This window comes from Xiphophorus couchianus, chromosome 22 (assembly GCF_001444195.1).
Source record: "Xiphophorus couchianus chromosome 22, X_couchianus-1.0, whole genome shotgun sequence".
Lineage (NCBI taxonomy): Eukaryota > Metazoa > Chordata > Actinopteri > Cyprinodontiformes > Poeciliidae > Xiphophorus > Xiphophorus couchianus.
The window spans coordinates 23,734,580-23,754,178 of record NC_040249.1 but is presented as its reverse complement, the minus strand read 5'-3'; the positions used below and the strand labels follow the sequence as shown (position 1 = coordinate 23,754,178).

At 38.4% G+C, this 19,599-nt stretch overlaps 1 protein-coding gene across 5 annotated transcripts in view; it reads right to left on the bottom strand.

The window, feature by feature from the left end:
- Positions 1 to 6,647: 6,647 nt before the first annotated feature.
- The window catches only part of ikzf1 (IKAROS family zinc finger 1 (Ikaros)), a 21,705-nt gene continuing 8,753 nt past the window's right edge, over positions 6,648 to 19,599 (bottom strand). Inside the window, exons 4-8 of one of the 5 annotated variants that reach the window (XM_028007665.1) lie at positions 14,139 to 14,411; positions 12,387 to 12,554; positions 10,854 to 10,979; positions 10,391 to 10,525; positions 6,648 to 8,617 (exon numbers count right to left, since the gene is read on the bottom strand). In XM_028007665.1, coding sequence (XP_027863466.1) covers positions 7,947 to 8,617; positions 10,391 to 10,525; positions 10,854 to 10,979; positions 12,387 to 12,554; positions 14,139 to 14,411 — 1,373 coding nt within the window. In that variant the 3' untranslated portion in view covers positions 6,648 to 7,946. The remainder of the gene's footprint in view (positions 8,618 to 10,390; positions 10,526 to 10,853; positions 10,980 to 12,386; positions 12,555 to 14,138; positions 14,412 to 19,599) is intronic. The other 4 variants (XM_028007663.1, XM_028007664.1, XM_028007667.1 and 1 more) reach the window with 4 other exon arrangements.

The window sequence follows — 19,599 nt, the reverse complement described above, 5'->3', positions numbered from 1 at the left end:
CTTTTCCTCCCTTCCTGTTAGAGTCAGCTGTGGAGTCGACAGAAAAAAACGGCTTCTGCAACTCGACTGATAATAAACATCCATGTTCCTGTTTCAGCTCAGATCCTCATCCAGATACTTGATGATTGGTTAAAACATCTTTATTTGGAATAATTGTCCATTTTTTGTGGTAGTTTTGGCTACAGGATAAAAAAAATGTAACACTCACTGGACATTTTCACATTGTTACATCTACAAATTGCATTGTTTTATCTGACAGACATCAAAAGAAGGGTTGATTTTGAAGTCTTTCCACAATTTCTCATTTCAATTTAGTTCTGGACTTTGACTAGACCATTCTAACACGTATTTATTTTGGTCTAAACCACTCCAAATCTTTGGTTGTATGTTTAGGGTGGTTTTCCTGCTGGAAGTTGAAGCTCCACCCCAGTCTTCCTCATGCAGCCTGACTCAACTCTGACCAACTTCCCCGTCTCTGATGAAGACAGATGATTCTACACAGTGAACGGCCGTGACCTGGTAGGTGTGTAGTTGTACCAAGATGTTATTTTATACCCTAATCCTGTCCTAAACTTCTCCCTGAACGCTCTGATGTGTGTAATGTTCAATGCAATTAATTGCCTTTTTAAAGAAAAAAAAAACTACAAAGGTTCTGGTTACGTTTCTGACGTAAATCTGACGCACAAGCTACATCCGCTAACAACAGGTGGACAACAAAGCCACTTCTCTTGGTCCATTAGAGGTTAATTTTTGATTAAAAATGATCAAATAGGTCGCTGAAAAAAGACTATTGCTCAAGTTCAAGATGCCTAAAATATCATCTCAATGCTAAACATGTAGCAGCAGCACAGACTAATGTCAGATTTCACAGCGTTCACATTTCTAAAGAAGTTCCATGAATGATTAGGGCTTCCTGAAACACTTTGCACCAAAATGATGCTCGGAAACAAAACAAATTAAAAACAATAAAAATCTTTGTTGTTGAGCTCATGTTTTATTTGTTTAATAATTTAGCAGCAAACAGATGTTTTGAATTGAAAATGTTGATTATTTTGTCTATGTACTTTTTGATAAAAATGTGTTTAAATAATTACAGACCCTGCAATTAACTCAATTAAAAAAAATATTGAGCCTCTCTCCACAACTCAGTTTCTTAATTAAATTATTTTTGCTCTGGTAGCATATATCAATTTTATTTACAAAGCTTAAAACAAAAAGTACTAAATTATTAAGGGAACTGTTAATAGACCATTAGTTGCACTGGATTGCTTTAGGGCGTCAGAGTGAAGGGGCTGAATACAAAGACAAATCAGTCCTATTAGAAATTTCACGTTACACCTTTTATGTTGCTCTGTTACATAAAATACATTGAAGTTTTTATTACAGTATGATAAACGTGGATATGTTCTCGGGGTGTGAATACTTTTGCGCTCAGCTGTAAACAGACTTTTACAGACTGTGCACAAATTAAATGAAATTTTCATGCAGAATTAATTAGCAAATCTTTGAAAATCTGGAGGACCATGAAAAAGGACTTTCATTTATTTTTCATCTTTTTGTCAAGTCCCTGATAAATATTTCAGACTTGTGTGCTTGGCCACTCTATTGAAACTTTGTTGAATTAGCCAACAGTGAAATCACACACACACACGCCCACACACACGCCCACACACACACACACACACACACACCCAGGGGTCTTTCTCCGAACACGGGGACTCCTCACAGCTGGACCGGGACAGATGCACAGAATTCCTCTGGTGCTGACGGGATCCATCGGGTCCGGTGAGTATCAGCTGAAAAGTGTGCCATATGGTGAGCGCTTGTAGTGATGCTCACATCTGGGCCGGGGCGTTCACAGCCTACACAGCACATCTCCAGGAAGAATCTTAAATGTGTGTGGTGTGTGTATTAGTGGTGGGACTTCATTAATCATTTTGATCAAGTTAATTGCAGGGTCTGTAATTAATTAATTGCTTTATAATCAACATATTTATTAATAAAATAAGCAACATTTTCTATTTAAAAACTCTTTTTATTGCTAGATTATTAAATAAAAAAGACAAATTAGCACAATTACAAAGACATTTATTGTTTTAATCTGTTATTTATGTTCTTCAACCATCAGATTGGAGCAGAGTGTTATTTTACCCATTCAGCTTTCCAGTGTTTCCGGAACTGATGATCATTTATGGAATTTCATTAAAAATGTGGACTTTGGACGTTGACATTAGCGTCAGCTGCTACATTAGTATTTAGATGCTATTTTAGGCTTGAATAGCTTCGCTGTTGGGTTAGCTCCTTTTAATACCACAAGTCTTTTCCCGCGTCCAATCAGATCGTTTTTTGAAGCAATAATTAACCCCCAGTGGGTCCAGAGAAGCGGCTTTGTCGTCCATCGCGCCTGTTAGTGGAACTTTGTGGGCATCAGATTTCCAGCTGCTGGGTTAAAGTATTTCTGAATTGAATTGAAGAATATATAATCTACCCAAATTATAGTTATTTTGATTTTATTTACGATCATTTTCAACTGTTAGCAAATCGTAGCAATTGGCTACGTCACAAAATGATTTTTTCCCCCCGGAGATTTCAGTTCAGAATATTCGCATTGTTTTTTTCCACCACCAACCACTGGTGTCACTGAACTAAAAGATAAGGCCTGAAATCTGCACTGGTTACATCCTCATCATAAGGATTAGTGTCATAACTTTTTTACCTCTTAAAAGAAAATAAATAATTGCAAATTTTACACAAGGGATAATATAAATCCAATATTCTAATGTACCTCATAGGGATACATTTTTTAAAGTATTGTTTGGTAGTGAAATCTTCTCATCTTGTTTGCTGATATCTGCTCCTGATCTGTTTTTCGTCTGCTGCTCCAGAATATTACGTAGGCAAGATCTGACTGCAAAGAATATGTGGGTTTGTCTGTATTTATAGCTGAACTGGATATGATTCATGTATACAAACAGCAGTAACTGAGTCAACACGAGAAATCTTCTGGAAAATAATAAGACTACAGTTTACTAAAATACATGCTGCTTTGTATAGATCTGGTTTCACATTCTGAAAAAAAAGATGGAGTGGAAGCAATTCTTTACTGCTAGGTCTTACAAGAGATGACTAAAAATTATTTCTAAATATTTTATTTTTCTAAATTTTTAAAAATATTTCAGTGTGAGATTATACTTTTGCTAAAAATCTGAATTTATTTCAAGGATTTTTAAACATCTTCACCAAATAGATGTGGAGGTTTCTGTGGTTGCATGTAATACTATAGAAATCAGAAGCTGCCAATGAATGAGGCAAATTAAAAATATTCAGCTCATCAAAATGTCTTGTGGTGAATAATAGGAGAAAAAAATAGTCTGTGTCTTTTGTAAATTCCAGATCTTATAATTTCCCTGGTGTATAGAAAAAAATCCTTACACTTCAAACAGACATCCATGTGAAATACATCAGAAAGATACAAGCAGACCCATTTTTACTGCAGACTCTATATTTCACATTAGTGAGACGTCTAGCAGGTCTGCAGTTTAATCATATGCAGGGAAGTATCCTGTAAACGCAGAAATGCGTCGTATATTTGGATCTTGACGAGCCCACTACTGGAATCAGTTGAGTCTGCTTCTTGAAGGGTATTTTAGTCAGCAAAGGGTCGAAAAGGGGAAGTGAGATTTGGGATTCGGGTCGGGCCAGATTTGGTTGGCCAGAATATCCCTCTCATGCAAATAGTACTCCCCCCTCCTGCAGAGTCCCAATCAAGCATGGGTGCAGAGAGGGGATTCCACGTTGGCTGCAGCTGCTTCCCGTTCCTGTTCAATCAAACAGCCGCCATCTGGAGGTGGCCGTCTCCTCGCCGCTCCGCACAGTTCCTCCGCTGGCCCTGACTGCGTCTCTCCAGACAGGCCTAGCCCTCAGACCGCCCCCCTCCCTTCTACAGGCCTGGCCTTCCTTTCTGTCTGTCCTCTTCACTGCGGCGTCTTCTCAGCACGCGTCGTCATGCTTCCAGCAGTTATTTAAAACTGGTCCGCCTCTGCAGGAGGATTACTCTTTGTCAAAATAGGCGTATCTCAACAAATCAGAATGCTATTAAAAACGTAAATTATTCCAGTGATTCAGTTTCCAAAAGTACCAATTAGGACTAAATAGAGATGATTAGCTGTAAGGGAAAAGCCGAAAGAGAAGAAGACTTTTCAATTGCTACCAAGGAATTAGTGCGCTTGATTGGCCTGCAAATTCCCCAAGTACTGAGTGCATATGTTTCATAGTTCTGTAACTGTGACTATAATGACATTAGCTATGTTTTCATCCAACACTGAGCAAACTTTAAAATGTCACAGAAAAGAAATTGCAAGTTGTTTCCATCTACTGGTTTGGAGCAACTCAACCAGGCTATGCAAAGGGTAATTTTGTCAGATGTTGGCGCTACACATGACTGTCATAAACAGGAAGTAGAGGTTGCAAGTTAGCATGGGCCACACATCTCAGAAAAATGGAGAAAGTCCTTTCCTCCAACAGAGGCCTGGACTTTTAAATCTTTCAGGGTTTTGTTCCTCTGGTATCCCACAGACCCACAAAAAGATGGGGGTGTTTGATACGTCAGAACTTATTGACAAATGTGTTTCCATCTCAAAACTGTCTCCAGCGAGAATAAAGAGATTTTTGCAAAGTTAAGGAAGTTATTCCAACTCTTCCTTTTTCCATCAGCCTTTTCTAATGTGATACTTCAATATGTGCATAGAAAAACATTGATGGAAGTATGGCTACTGTCTTGGTCCAATTTCAGTAGTCACACTGAGGTCCAGTTAGAACTGGTCCGAGGCTAAAAGATCTGAAAACATTATGCACCAATCTAAAGAAAGTTTTGGACAGAAGATAAAGGAGGACATTGACATTTTTTCAATTTAATCTTCATTTAGTGGAGAACTTTTTTGCCATCCCCCTTTTTACACAAAGACATTCAGTTTAGAGACCTAAAAGACGTGCACAGCTGAATATCTTCTGCATAGCATCAGACATCACAGAGCTAAACATCCTCAAAATGTTCTGAAGAACAAGCATATAAAGCAGAAATAACATGGGCCCAAAAACAGAACCCTGAGGTACACCAGGTGAACCTTCCCAGGATTGGCAGCCCTCCAAAATTTATCAAAAAGCGCATTGATAACTCATCCAGAAAGTCACAAAAGAACCCATAACAACATCTAAAGGACTACAAGTGTCACTTGTTGAGGTCAGAGTTCATGACATGATAAGAAAACGGCTGAGCAAGAAGGAAAACAAGGGAAGAAATCAATTCAGAAAAGAACGCCAAACTCACAGTCAAACATGGTGGTGGCAGTATGATGATCAGGACATTTAGTGTCTGTTTTTGTATTTTTTTTTTCTTGTCATTCTCGTTTATTCCTTGTGTTAAGTTCAGTTGTTCTCATTGTGATTTTTTTGATAGATTAGTATTTATTTCTGTTTATGGTTCAGGTTTGCTGTTTATATAGTTTTTCTGTTTATATTTCCACCTTACCTCAGACTACCATTATTCTCCCGATCTTAGCTGCTCATCATTTTCTCACTTCACTTACCTGTTCCTTCCCCAGCTGCGTCCACTCACCTGTAATTAGCTCTGCTGGTCCTTTTGTCATTTCTAAGTTTTCCTCAGTATTTTAAAGCTCATTGTACAAACTCATTCAATAAATTAGAATATTATTGAAAAGTTGATTTATTTCAGCAAGTGGAGCACATTATGTAGCTTTATTAGACAAATACTTTTGTTTTAACACCTTTTCCTAGTAGAAGTCCAGACCTGCTGTAGCGTGACCTTCAGCAGGCTGTGGATGCTTGAAAATCCCACCAATGGAGTTAAAATAAAACAATTCTGTAAAGAACGGACCAAAACCGGTTCCATCCAAACCAATTATTAGGTTCAGGTTTTTTAAGTAGTCGAAATAATAATCATAATAAAATCATCGTATTAAAACCACTTCTTCCTCTACTTACTTTTACTGTCTTTGATTGATTATTTGAAACACTGAGACATAAAAAAAATAATAAATAAACAGTGAAAAATTGTAACGGGGGAAATACTTTTTTCACTCTACTTTTAGGTGAACATTTATGTGTTGAAAATCTTAGTTTTATTGGTCTAATGTAAAATTTGCATTTTTATAGGTCATTGAGAAAATAATCAAAATGAAAAAAAAAATAAATGCTTGTTATATATCAAAGTATTGACTCAACATGTGATTTTTAGTGTTGGAAATCAGAAATATCTTAGTAAATTAACTTTGTGTTTTAAATGACTGAGATTCTTCTGGATTTTGGTAGTTTATCAAATAAAAACATAAAAAATGATGGATATTATGGGATGTCTCGAATGCTCCGTAGAAACACACTAATTATGAGGAGTTTTCATTTATTTCCATCTATCTCATAATTTTCCTTCAGCGCTTTGTGTTCATTTCTTGACTTGAATGTCAGTCATTCGGTCTAATTGAATTTTATTTGACAGCTCTTAACCGCGCAGCATCTTGAATGACATCCACACTTAATTATTTCAGGAGAAGTTTGAGAGCCAAACTCCACCAATCATTTATGTTTGACTTTAAACGTTTTGACATTTAAAACCAGAAAACATACCCACTCTGTGTGCATATATAAAATATCCTTTATTGACATCTTGAAAGCGTAACTCTCTCTCCAGACGATGGTAACTTTACTTTTAGTATCCGATACAGCAGATCTCGATCCTTTACATGAACAGCCTCCAGCAGCAGACACAAATTCCTCTCACACACATTTTTAGTACAGCTGAACAGAAAAAAGATGCTATTCTATAACACAAAACATCAATTACTGTAATAAATATAAAAAAACAGACAAGCATGTAAATGTTTCATAAATAATCCCACAAAGACAAGCAAAAGGTTGAGACATGTTGAGACATCGACACTGGTCAATGACGGTTTTACCGGAATCTGGACTCACCTTTAGCTGATTGTATTTACCTGTGTTTTGTTTGCACTGAATCTTTGTTCTTTTTTTATTTTGGTGCAAGTCTTGTTCATTTTAACAAAAAGAAAAAGGTCCTTTTGTATTTTTGGCTGCATTTTCTACAATGGTTGTTCATGTTTTCGGAAACATTTTATTTAAAATAATAAAAAAAGAAGTTTTTCATATATTCATATATCAACAAACATGCAACATGGTTTAAAAACTTCCAGACATTAGGAGTGTATTTTACATCATGTATTTTTACACTTTTATTGCAGATGTGTGGTTTTTTTTATATGGTATTTGTTTTGTCTTTTTTGCACTGCAAAAACACTAAATTTTACTAAGTATTTTTGTCTAATTTCTTAGTACATTTGAAATAAGACAAAACTAACTAGTAACTTTTCAGCCAGACTGACTGATTTTTTTTTCACTTTAAACATCGGAAAACATCTGCCAGTAGAAGTAGTACTTTTTATAAGTATTTAGAAATTAGTGATTTACAAGAAGCTCCTGTATTTATTTAATTTACTTATCCTATCACACTTGTGTATAAATATACTTTATATTAATTTTATGTTGCTTATTCGTGGAGTAGCTTGTCAACATATGAGCTTTTCCCTCCTGCGTATCAACAGGTGCACTGATTGCAGTTTTCTGGCCGACCGCGATCTTTAAAAAGCCTGACCTGCCGATTCCGATTCTAACCGATACTGATATTTTTGTCCGAAATGTTGCTAAGTTGGCAGCAGTGGGTAATTGTTTGACCCTTGCCAAATTCACATAAGTATCATTCTCCCAAAATTAAGGAAATCAGGGCCGATTTATCGGTGCATCCCTAATGAAAAGTGTTTTGTCTTATTTCAAGTGAATTAAGGTATTTCCACTAGAAAGCAGACCAAATACTTGGTAATATGTTGTGTTTTTGCAGTGTGGACTGAAGGGGGCGCTCATCAACGATGCTCCCCCCGGGTTATGTGAGACGAGAACTCGTAGCGGTCTTGACTCCGGTGGCCGCAGATGTTGCACTCGAAGGGGTCTCTGTGGTCGTGGCAGCCCATGTGAATGGTGTACATGACGTGGTCCAGGAAGAGTACGCGGCACGGCTCGCAGCGGTACGCTCTCACCTGCTCGCCGTCCGCCGTCACCACCTTGAAGCTGTCGGCGGCCACCTCCCTGATGGAGTCGTACCTCTGCTGCTCCTCCTTGACCAGCGGCAGCCTGCCGTTCCTCATGCCCATGTGGTTGGTCAGGTAGATGAGGCCGGTGGCCGCGCCCGTCCGGTCTTCGTTGTTGCTCTCGGTGTCGGTGGAGTCCTGGCCGCTGTGGCTGGGCGAGCCGTCCTTGTCGCTGGGCGCCGACTTGGATAGCAGCAGCAGGTTCTCGGCCGCGCTGTCTTTGGCCGACAGGACGGCGCCCACGTGGCCCTCGGGGACCGGCTTGTGGAGCGGGTAGATGGAGCCGATGCCGACCTCGGAGGGCGCCGGGGAGGTCTGGACCAGGGGCCGCAGAGACTCCGCTCCCAGGTAGCTTATGGCGCTGTTGATCGCCTGGTCGATGACGTGCGGCTGGATGAGCTCTCCCGACCCGCCGTCGTACGACAGATCCGACAGACGTTTGTCTCCTGGTGGGTCAGAAACAGACGCAGATATGGTTCACCGACGCTCCCAGACATTCACTCACATCTTGAGGCTAACGATCTCTAGCTTAGTCAGAAAGTGACGTACAGTGCCGTGCAAAGCAGTCACAACCTTTCAGCCTTTTCACATTTTAACATCACAAGCCTTCATTTGTTTTAGAGAGATTTTATATGATCAGCCAATCGGTTTTTATTGTCACTAACTGTAAATATTTGGGAGGTTTTTTAATGTAAAATTTTAATAAACTAACATTCATTTGTACTGGAATACTCAATTTCTTTGTAACAACACGGTATGTATGTGGAAATTTCCCACTTACTGCACAGTACTTTAACTCCTTATTCTGTTTTTATATATTTTATATTCTATTTTTGTGAGTCTACTTGCTTTGATTTTCCCACTTCCAGGACAATAAAAGATATTTCCATCCTAAAATAATTCCTTTTACAAGTTCCAATCTAATAAATCTGTCATTTATTGGGGTCAGCACTGTGCAGAACCACCTGCCAAGTCTTTTTTTGGATCAACTCAACCATTTTTCACATCTAAAAAACGTAACATTTTGCCCCTTTCTTCTTTAACTAGGCCATTCTAAAACATAGACATGCTTTCACTTAAATCAAAACATAATAGTTCTGATTGTTTGTTTACAGTGATGGAAGTTGAATCTTCTTCCCTGTTTCACTTTTGCAGCCTCTAATATCCCATCAAAACATCCCCACAGCATGATGCTGTCACTACCGCATGTCCGGAGGATGTCCGGCATTACTTTTCCAACTCATATAATTGGCTTTGCATCAGTCAAAAACTTAATTTCTGCATCATAATTCCAGATTCTCTACTGGATTTAGGTCCAGACTTTGACTAGGCCATTCAAAAACTGATCTAAATCATTTCATTGTGCTGGAAAATGAACCTCAGTTCCAAACTAATGTGTTTTGCCACCTCTAAAATGTTTTTTCCAGGCTGTCACACTGTACTTCACTCTATGCATAATAAGACGAGCATTCCCACAGCATGATGCGCCCACTGCCATGTCTTAAAGTAGGGATAGTGGGTTTTGGGTGACTATTCAGATTTTATAGGGGCGCCAAACACTGATCATTAGAAAAGCTTGACCTGCTGATTCTGGCTGATGCCGATTATTTTGGGTGAAAAGTCTCTAAATATAGCAACAAAATCATAAAGTTGTCTACAGTGGGGTGACTATTGCTAACTGCACATTACCTGGTGGATGAGTTTGTCTGATTTTCAGCCCTTTGCTGAGGTAAATAAGATCAGATCTCATGTAAATATTGTCTGATCTTCCAAAATTAATTTACTAGGGCCGATTTATTGTTATGTTCTGGTTTTTTATTTATAAAAAGTTTATTTAGGCTAAAAACATTACAGTATTTCTGATCTTACCCAACCAGAACATCTTCTACACGTTTGCTGTGTCTTCTTTAACCTGGACTTTCTAACCTGTATATCTTTCTTTATACATTAAATGTGATTATAATGTGAAAACAGTGTGACTATTTTTGCTTGGCACTGTATGTTTTCATGTTCTCAGTAAAACCCTGGTCTGATACCTGGATTTCATGTTCCCTCTTGTTAATCTAAAAGTTGTTTTTTTCTTAAAATAATCAAACAAGCTACATCTTCATGCATGCACCGTGCAGAGCCGAGGTGGCAGAGTGAACATAAAGGACTATGTAGCTAGCAACAGTAAAAGCATTTTAAGTCACACAAAAGAAGCAGATTGCAGCCCTTACCCACAAACTTCTGGGGCATAGTGCTCTTACGCTTAGCTACATTATTAGCTAGTCTGTCTAGCACCAAGGCTCTGTCAGATCCCGTCTGGCTTAAGTCTTCCCTCTGCTCATTCTGGTTGCTTTCTTCCTTTACTACTGGAAAGCAAGACAGAGAAGTAGATTTCAGCGTCAGAATAATTTTGAACCGGTCCTTTTTTTTTTTTTCTTATCAGATGATGAGGTGGAGCCTAGTGATTCATGCCGGATGGTATTCCTATGTATTTCCTGTGTGTGCAGCTCAGAGCGGACTGTTCTGACATGTGAAGCTCTTGGTATTTGCTCATGCATTCAGAGGATCAATCCTATGCAGATATGCCTCCAGTCATCATCATGTGGATCATAAAGGCCCTCAGACAGATCAGTGTTGTGGTATGTGATGTTTCAGAGTTGGGCTGACGTTGGGGAGCGTTTCGGCGCCACCAACCTGTGTAGATGCTGTTCTGCAGGCCCATGCACTGCAGGTAGTTGTGGCAGCGCTCCTTGTGCTCCTCCAGGGAGCTGCGCTGCTTGTAGCTCCGGCCACAGTAGGCGCACTTGTGCGGTTTTCCAACTGAAATACATCAAAGAAACAGAAAACAGGCTATAAAGGTGCTCACAAAAACACATTTTGTCTGAAAGTATCTGTTTTAAATGCAGAGAATCTAAGTAAAATATTAAATTCCTAAAAATGCAATTATTTTACTATTTCATTTCTCCTCTAATACAAAAGACTTTTCTCATTTTTGTTCTTTGTACAAATATATTTGTAGAAAATAGCACAGTGTCCAAATAGGTATAATACATTTATGTAACACATAACCATTATAGTAAAGTATCTATTTAAAATAAAGAATAATGATTACTTATTTAAATTTCACCCAAAAACAAAACTAATATTCACAAAAAAATTAAGTTTTCTTTTTTATCTTCTTTTAAAAAGCCAGTTTTAGGTGCATGTGATTTATTTATTTTATGAAAGGAAAAAATATTGAAATAAACTTTAAAAAATAAATGTTTAAAGTAGATTTTTTGTACGAAATCAAATATTTAAAAATTAAATAAATTCATTTAAAATAAAATAATTATGAAAAATAGTTTATTAAAACAATTCACATTTTTAATTCAGTTTTTATTTAGTTAATTTATATTGTTTTTAGTGCCAAACTTAAAATGACAGATTTGCTTCAGTTAAAAAGTACAACATACATTTGAGTTGTTTAGAAAAATGAAATACTTTAAAAATGTACAGTAAATATATGTATTATTTAATTATGTTAACTTTATATAGAAAAATGAGATATCTAAAGTAATAAATTAATAAATATACATTTTTGAAAAATCTAATAAAATATTTTACATAAAGTCAGACTTTATTGATTTTTTTTTTAAATCAACATTTTATTTAACTGATCAGGAGAATTTGTAGTTTGTCTTTAAAACATAATGAAAGAGCTAAAATAAATCTGTATTAAATATATTTCGGTTGAGATAAAATCAGAGATGAACTCTGCCTTAGTTTGCATGTTCTTGGTGGTTTCACTGCAGCTATTTAATTTAAATTCATCGTTTCTATTCGTCCCAGCCAGCCTGTGGTCGCCAGAAAATGTGCTGCAGAAAACAGATTCATTCCAGATAAGATCTGACATTTTACACTGCGCCTCTTCTGGTTCTCCTAATGCAGTGAAACGCCGAGCGTCTGCACATGCATGGCTGTTAGCCGTGCAGGTTATCCCTCCGCTCTTCCGTTAAACTGTTCAGAGCGAGCTCGATGTTTACACCCAATTTTATTAGCACATACTTCTGCAAAGCATTTCCAAAAAAAGAAAAAAAAGTGACACCATATCTCCATGCTGTCAACTTCCTCTTATAAAGAACTGTGGTCTCACTTTGTCCACAGCAGAAGTTGCTCTGTCCTAAGTTTTCCTAAAATCACCGAGTGTGTGTGTGTGTGTGTGTGTGTGTGTGTGTTGATGCTCACCTGAGTGGGTGCGCAGGTGTCCGGTGAGGGCGTCCCTCCTGCGGCAGGCGTAGCTGCACAGGTGACACTTGAAGGGTTTCTCCCCTGAGTGGAGCTTGATGTGACGCAGCAGGTTGCCCTTCTGGGTGAAGGAGGCGCCGCACTGGCTGCACTGGAACGGCCGCTCGCCTGGGGACAGAGAGCAGACATTCTGAATGCACCCAAACAGAAAGCACAACGTGCACCACTGCTGCTCAGCTTATGTGTTTTTATCTGTCTCAATGTCTTTCATGTGAATAAGCACAAAGACGTGCAGGGTCACTGCGCTACAAGTGCCCCGGGCGCCAGAACACGCTGGATGATGGAGCGTTGCCGGGGCCGACAGCGATCCAGCAGCCGGCGGGAGGGTCTCCATCTCCCCGCGTCCCCCCTCATTCCCCTGGAGCTCTGATCGAACATGAGCCTCTCACACTCAGCCTGCCAGCTCCGTAATGCACCATTGCTTAGGTCAATTTGATCTGAAAATCTCATTTTTTCCCCCCCTCTTCTTCGTCTCTGAAATAAGCGCGCCACATCACCATGCAAATTCAGCCTCATTTGAATAAAGCGAAGGAAACACTTTGTGTTGAGAGCCAGTCTTCCTGATCAGCGCCTCTGGAATAAACCAATATCCAGCCTTTCCGCGTGTTGTGGCATTCTCTGAAAACGTTATAATATGGCTTTTTTTTTTTTCTTTCAAAAGCCCGCCATAAAATAAGAGACGCCAGTGAAGCAGCAAAAATATAAAGGGAAATTCATTAAAAATGCATTTCAGGAGCAAAAGACGTAGTGGAGAATATTTTCTTTTTTAAATAGGAGCCGTTTCATTATATCTCTTAGCGTACTTTCTTTTGCATTTGCATCAGTCGACTGTTCCTTTCTTCCATTTTGAGTTTCATTAGTTTCAGAAGCTTGACAGTTAAGTGGCTTTTTCGCAGATGTTCCCCACCACTGGTTTGGCTCCGTTACAATAGCATATCATTTCTGAATTTCTGAAAAACTTTTTAACAGCCAGATAATTGTCGTTTTAAAGTCAATTCCATTTAACTGCAGCAGATATCCTGCTTCTATACTCAGGGTGCTTGTATTTCTTTTGCTCTGAAACTAATGGATAATTAGTGTTTGTCAGGCGGTTATTAGGAGAAATTTAAGTGAAAAGTGATGAATGTTAAATGTGATGCTGAGAATCTTTCAGGCATGACAGGAGAGAGAGGAGATGCATCGATCAGTGCTGATTTCTTTTCTAAAGTTTAGAACATAAGAGGAAAATATTTCCTAATAATAAGATTTTTAAACATTTGAGCTGCACATGATGACGATTATTGGTGCATCTTTCATCTGTTGATCCAGATTTTTCTGCAAAGTGAGAGAATTACAACTCGAATTTATCTGAATTGCATTATTTAGAAATGCTGTTTGATGCATTTGCAGATAGAAAATTATAGTTTTCATGCATTTAATAAAAAAGGGGGAAAAATAGATTTTTAGATTTATGATCGGCTGATTGGTGCATCTCTCATCGTGTTTTTGAGATTGAAAGCATGCTTTTAGTATTTTCAGTTAAGGGCACTGTGCTACATTTTGTATTTACTTGAATAAAACAGATGTGATGCAGAGCTTCTGAGTTTTTCTTGAACAACAGGAAGTGCCACAGCAGCACACAGTCTTCTCCCTTTCATACTGACAGTCAACATGGGTGCAGAGGAAGAGCAAGAAACATTGCAGGCGGCTTACCGGTGTGGCTTCGCTTGTGCACCATCAACACATTGGGGCCAATGCAAACTATCCCACAGATATCGCACTTGAGCTTCCCGTTGGGCAGCCGGATACCGCCAGCCGAGGAGAAGGCCTTGGCTTCGGGACTCGGCTGTGAGCCGTTCAGCTTGGCCCCGGAGGAGTCGACCACGCGCAAGTCTTCCGCGCACTCCTCCTCCTCCACGCCATTCATCATGTCACAGGCCAGCCCACTCTCCTCATCACTGCGAGCCTCAACTTTAATGTTACAGGCTGGAAGAGAGGGCAAGGGGGGGCCACGGTTTAGAATACGAGCAAACTCTGTTATCATGTCAAACTCTAGAAGATGGGCACTTTGATTTATTCAAGTAAATCTTTACATTATCCTGACAGTCTGAACCTTAAGGCTGGAGTTTGTAACTTTTATAAAAAATTTATTTATTTTATTTTTTATTTCTTGGTTAAACTGTCACCATGTCAGCACCCCTCCCTCCTCCCAGTGCTCCCAGTACTGACTAGAAACAACCAATCAGAGCCAGGAGGCGGGTCTTAGCGCGGTCAAGCAGATGTTGTGAATGCTAAGGCTAGTTACCATAGCTACAACTGAGGGCAGGTAAATGGTTTTCCTGATCTAAGAAGTTGCTTCTCCGCTATTAGCATATTTAGCAGCAAATACATGAGGTTGATTGACAGCGCTAAGACCCGCCTCCTGGCTCTGGTTAGTTGTTTTTGAAAGAGAGATGTGCATTTCTTCAGCAAACAGTCACAACATGGTGACATTTTTAACAAATATGTAAAAAACATATTTTTATAAAAGTTAAATGCTGCAGCTTTAAAACTCAATAAATTCATGATATTTTGTGTACTTGGTGTCTATTTCAGGTAATTTCAAGCCCTTTTTCTGTTTGCTTTACATACATCTTTTATAATATAATAAATTTCTGTTTCTTTAAATCTGATTTTAGGAATTTTAAAAAATATTTTTCATTCATCATTCTGCTCAAGTGTTTTCGGCTTGCGATTAGTTGTATTTCTAAAACATGAACTGTCACATTGAACAAACAACATGTCGTATTTCTGGAGCGCCTCGCTGCTCGGATATGCAGAAACTCGCCAAAGTATTCACACCTCATGAAATTCTCCACATTACAAACTTCAGTGTGTTTATCTGGAAAACCAACACAAAGTGTAACATGCATTTGTTTTTAGACTCAAAACTTTACAGAAACATTGTTTTTTTGGGTGTGTCTCCACCAGTTTTATAAAATCTCCAAGCTTTGTAACAGATCTAAACTTTGATTAATCAATTCAAAGAAAAAGTTTGATCTAATCTTTTCCTTTGGCGGTCAATAACAAGCTGTCTTACAGAGTTCTGTATTTAGCTGTATCCATTTGTCCTTTAATGCTTTTAAAGGAAGCAATAAACTTTAAAGGAAGCCCTGCAGCATGTTGCTGCCACCACCATCTTTTAGAGTGAAACACATCAGATTCCTTTGTGTCCTGGATGCTGTGCAGCTGGAAGGATTCTTAATCTTACTGTTTTAGTTTCAGTTTTGTTTTGCTGCTTAAGTTTGGAACAGTATCAATTTTACAACTTTTAGCAGCTGACTAGCATCTTAAAAGCTCCGGTAGCGCCTGAACTTTGACCCCCAGCCACCTGTTGAATTTTCAACAGGAGTTGAAAAGGAGGCTTTGTGGACGCAGAGCAGGGACAGAAGGAGGAAGTTCATCCATCATGATGGAAAATGATCATATCCTGACTAAAATGTCTCACTGATCGACTTTCTATGTCTAAAAAGAGACTTATAGAGGAGTGGCCAAAGCAAATGAGGTGGATTAGCAGAGGTTGCTAACAACTGATGATGTCATCCAGGACATGTTACTGTGAAACATTATCTCTGCTGCCTGGAAATTAAGCTTTTTTCAACAGTCTTCAGCCAGAGGCCTCTTCAAAGTCAATGCAGGACTGACTGCTACTGGAGATCCTTCCTGTCCACAGCATCATCTATGATTCTTTGAAGATACTTGGATGAATTAACTAAAGTATCTACGTGTTTTAAAATATTGTACAACTTTGTGTTGGTCTATCACATAAGGTCCAAATAACATACTTTGTTTATAATCTTGACGCTAAAAAATGTGGAAATCTTTAGGAGGTGTGAAAACTTTAACCAAACCGTCCATTGTTTCAGCACCATATGGTGATCCCTCTATCTTTGGTTATTCATCATTTCAGTTTCTCCAGCTGGAAACGAGTCGGTATGTGACAACCCTGCGCTACAAAAAAACCACAGCGGCTGCGTGATAATGTCAGGCTGCGGCGTTTCCATGCGCTGCTCCGCCTGCATCAAATCTTCAAGAATTTCCCTCCTATGTCAGGCATTCTGTGAAGCGACAGCAGCTTACACGCCAACAGGCCGTTGGTCTTTGCTGAAGCACGGCCCGCGAGTCGGTCAGGACACACAGTTTGGAAAGCATGCCTTCAGGATGTCAGAGATGAGATGCTGCAACATGCCGATCATCTCACACCATCACACTTTGGTAAAGCAAATGACAGCAAGATAAACAGGAAACAGAGACACAGGAAGCAGTGTCAAACTTTAGGGACTGAGAAACTATCAGCGCAACAGAGAGCTCAGAATCTCACCTACACTGCAGACACAAACCTCAATTTAACTGGCAAAAATCTCTAATTCTGCATGGTTCATCAATGCAAACCACTACTGAGGACAAAGTACAAATAAAAAAGCATTTTTTTTATGTCTATTTGATTTGTGGTTTTCCACTGACCAGAAAAAAAGAGAAGCGTCCTGCGCAATAAACTGTTTGCTCCTGCTTTTCCCACCTGAGAGCGTTTAGAAATGTGTAAGAGAACCGACTGATCGTGCAAGTCCCACAGCCAGCAGCCTGCGGTTTGCACATCTCGGCAGCAGCCTGATTTCCCCATGCCTCCGTCTCTGTTTGTACAACTGAAGAGGAACAAGTGGAAATCATGAAATATAGGAATCTATGGGAAAAGGGGAAGCTTCAGAAAGAGGGCCTGTCTAACTGAAATACCAAGAATTATGGAGAAGTGACAGAAAGGGAAGCACGGGAAAGGAATTGTTAAACAACATGCAACTGAAACTGTTTTTTTTTTTTATCGCAACAAGTCAGAGGGAACATAAAGGTCCGCTAACAGAAGGCAGGAGGTGAAGTGAAATATAAGGATCACCAGGTCACGTAATGCATTTATCTTTATTTATCTGCTTTGCACATCAAACTTCTTTCTGACTACTTTTTTATTTTTGCAAACCACGTTTCCTGTATTTGTTACGAGTGAAAAGGACATGAATCTGTTAAACTAAATGTTTCCATGATTCTGCAGATATGAAATCAGGACAAATATAGTGTCTGTGAATAAGCTTTTATCTCCTTTACACATGTCTTCTTAATTCAGCCACATTTTAAAGCATGCTTAAATTCATGCCAAAACATCCAACCTTCATTTTTGTTTTGGTTTTTAGACATTCAGAGACGGCTGCTGGTGTTCTTTAGATCATTGTCCAACCTCAAAATCCAACTGCTGTTGAGATTAAGGCCATAAACTGGAGGGTTTGTTGTTTGAAAGCAGAAGTTAAGATTTAATCAACAATGGAAAGTGATCCAAATCCTAAATCATCCCTATGATGGATGTACAAAGTAAACTTGGCACTTTGTTTCCAATGTCCAACTTTTTAGTTCTTACTCCAACTGGACAAGTTTAGATAAGTATCTATTTTTATGGTAGTCCTTCCTAAATTTATGCAGTTAAATGGAATGTTCTTTTTTCTTTCCCATTTTGAAGAGTGCACCAGGATGGGCCTCCATGTGACTGAAATAGGAAGTCCAACATTGGTAAATAACATTTTCTGCTCTATATCTACTTTACTTTTTTTTTTTAAACATATTTCTTAATTCTGCATTTGTCTCCCACTGTTTAGTGTGAAACAAGGGTCCTACAATACTAAAAAAATGCTTTTTTGTAAAGTTTTTCTAAAACACATCTTTACTGGGGCAACACGTGTTGATGGGGTTTCATTTATATTCTATATTTAATCAATTTTATATAAACACTTGAAATTTATTTGAATTCATGCTTTTCACCAACTGTTAGCATGCTAATGTAGCCATTTTTGTTGTTAGGTTATTGTTAGCTAAGAAATTAGCCATATTTTGTCCTCTTGTAGTTTGCTATGTCCTTTTTATTTATTTATAACATCAATTAGTTTTTCTGGTGTAAACATTCTGATACACCAGACTGATACAGGTATTTGGCTAAGTGTTTTAGTTGCTAGCTTCCACAGCTAACTAGCGTTAGCTTAGCCTGATGGTATCTGCTTAGACTGTAGCTATTATTTTATGTATTATAAACAGTTCCAACATATTATTTAACACAAAACTAATGTTATTTATTTAATATATTTTTGATTATTGTTCCTTTATTACATCACATAACTAAGGAGGTGGGAGAGGAGGTCGCTAATCGTTAGTGAGTTTCTGTTATGCACTATGAATTTGTGACATCTTATGCTCTGTCTGTAAATGTGAAAGAGAATCAGCCGGTACAACTTGCTCAGACAAACATCTCTTTTGTAGACTGCGCTGCACGTGTTGCAAAACATGAAGCTCTCAGAAAAACCACCAAGTTTTTTTTTCTTTTCTCTCAGGCAGGCCAAAGCAGTTCAGTGATGATGTAAGTCTTCCTGCTGATTTTAAAGTGATCAAGTTTGTTACACTGGAACACACGAACTTCAAAGCACATTTTACTGAAATATAAATATAACTCAAACATTAAATGTGAGTGTTTTACAAAACATAAATAAAGGGACGATTCGCTGTTCAGTATTATCAGATTTTTCTGTGGAAGTTTTTCTGACTCCAGATAATTTGGGGAAAAATTCACCAATGGAATTTTTTAGAGCATATCTAAAATATTCAAAAAAGTTTAAATATTTAGGCTCAATGCTATTAAACATGCTATTGACTGGCTTTTGGAAAAGCAGCCAATCAAAGAGTGGCATTAATTGTTTTTTTGGTTCTGATTGGCTGACGTGCCGGGAGCAGAAATAAGGAAGATTGTAGATGTTAGCTTCTGCGGTTGCGACAAGACAGTTTCCACTGTGTGTATATTAATGCATATTAAGATATATTTGGTTTTTGAACCATTAAAATAGGAAGTTATTAGTGTTGTAGTCGCTTCCTTAAGTATTTTAGCTACATGTGAGTGTCTGTGTTTCTTAACCTACATGAATACCAGAGTCCAATTTAAAGTAACAATATCTGTATATTAAAAAGGATATTATGAGGGGGACATTGCTCATTGCTGTTTTGTCCTGCAATGTTGATGCGGTCAAGACATCCATGGTAACGCTTTTTGTTTTGGTTTGTGGTGTAAAATCTACATATAATGACAAACTGTGAACAATCTTATGGGATGGGA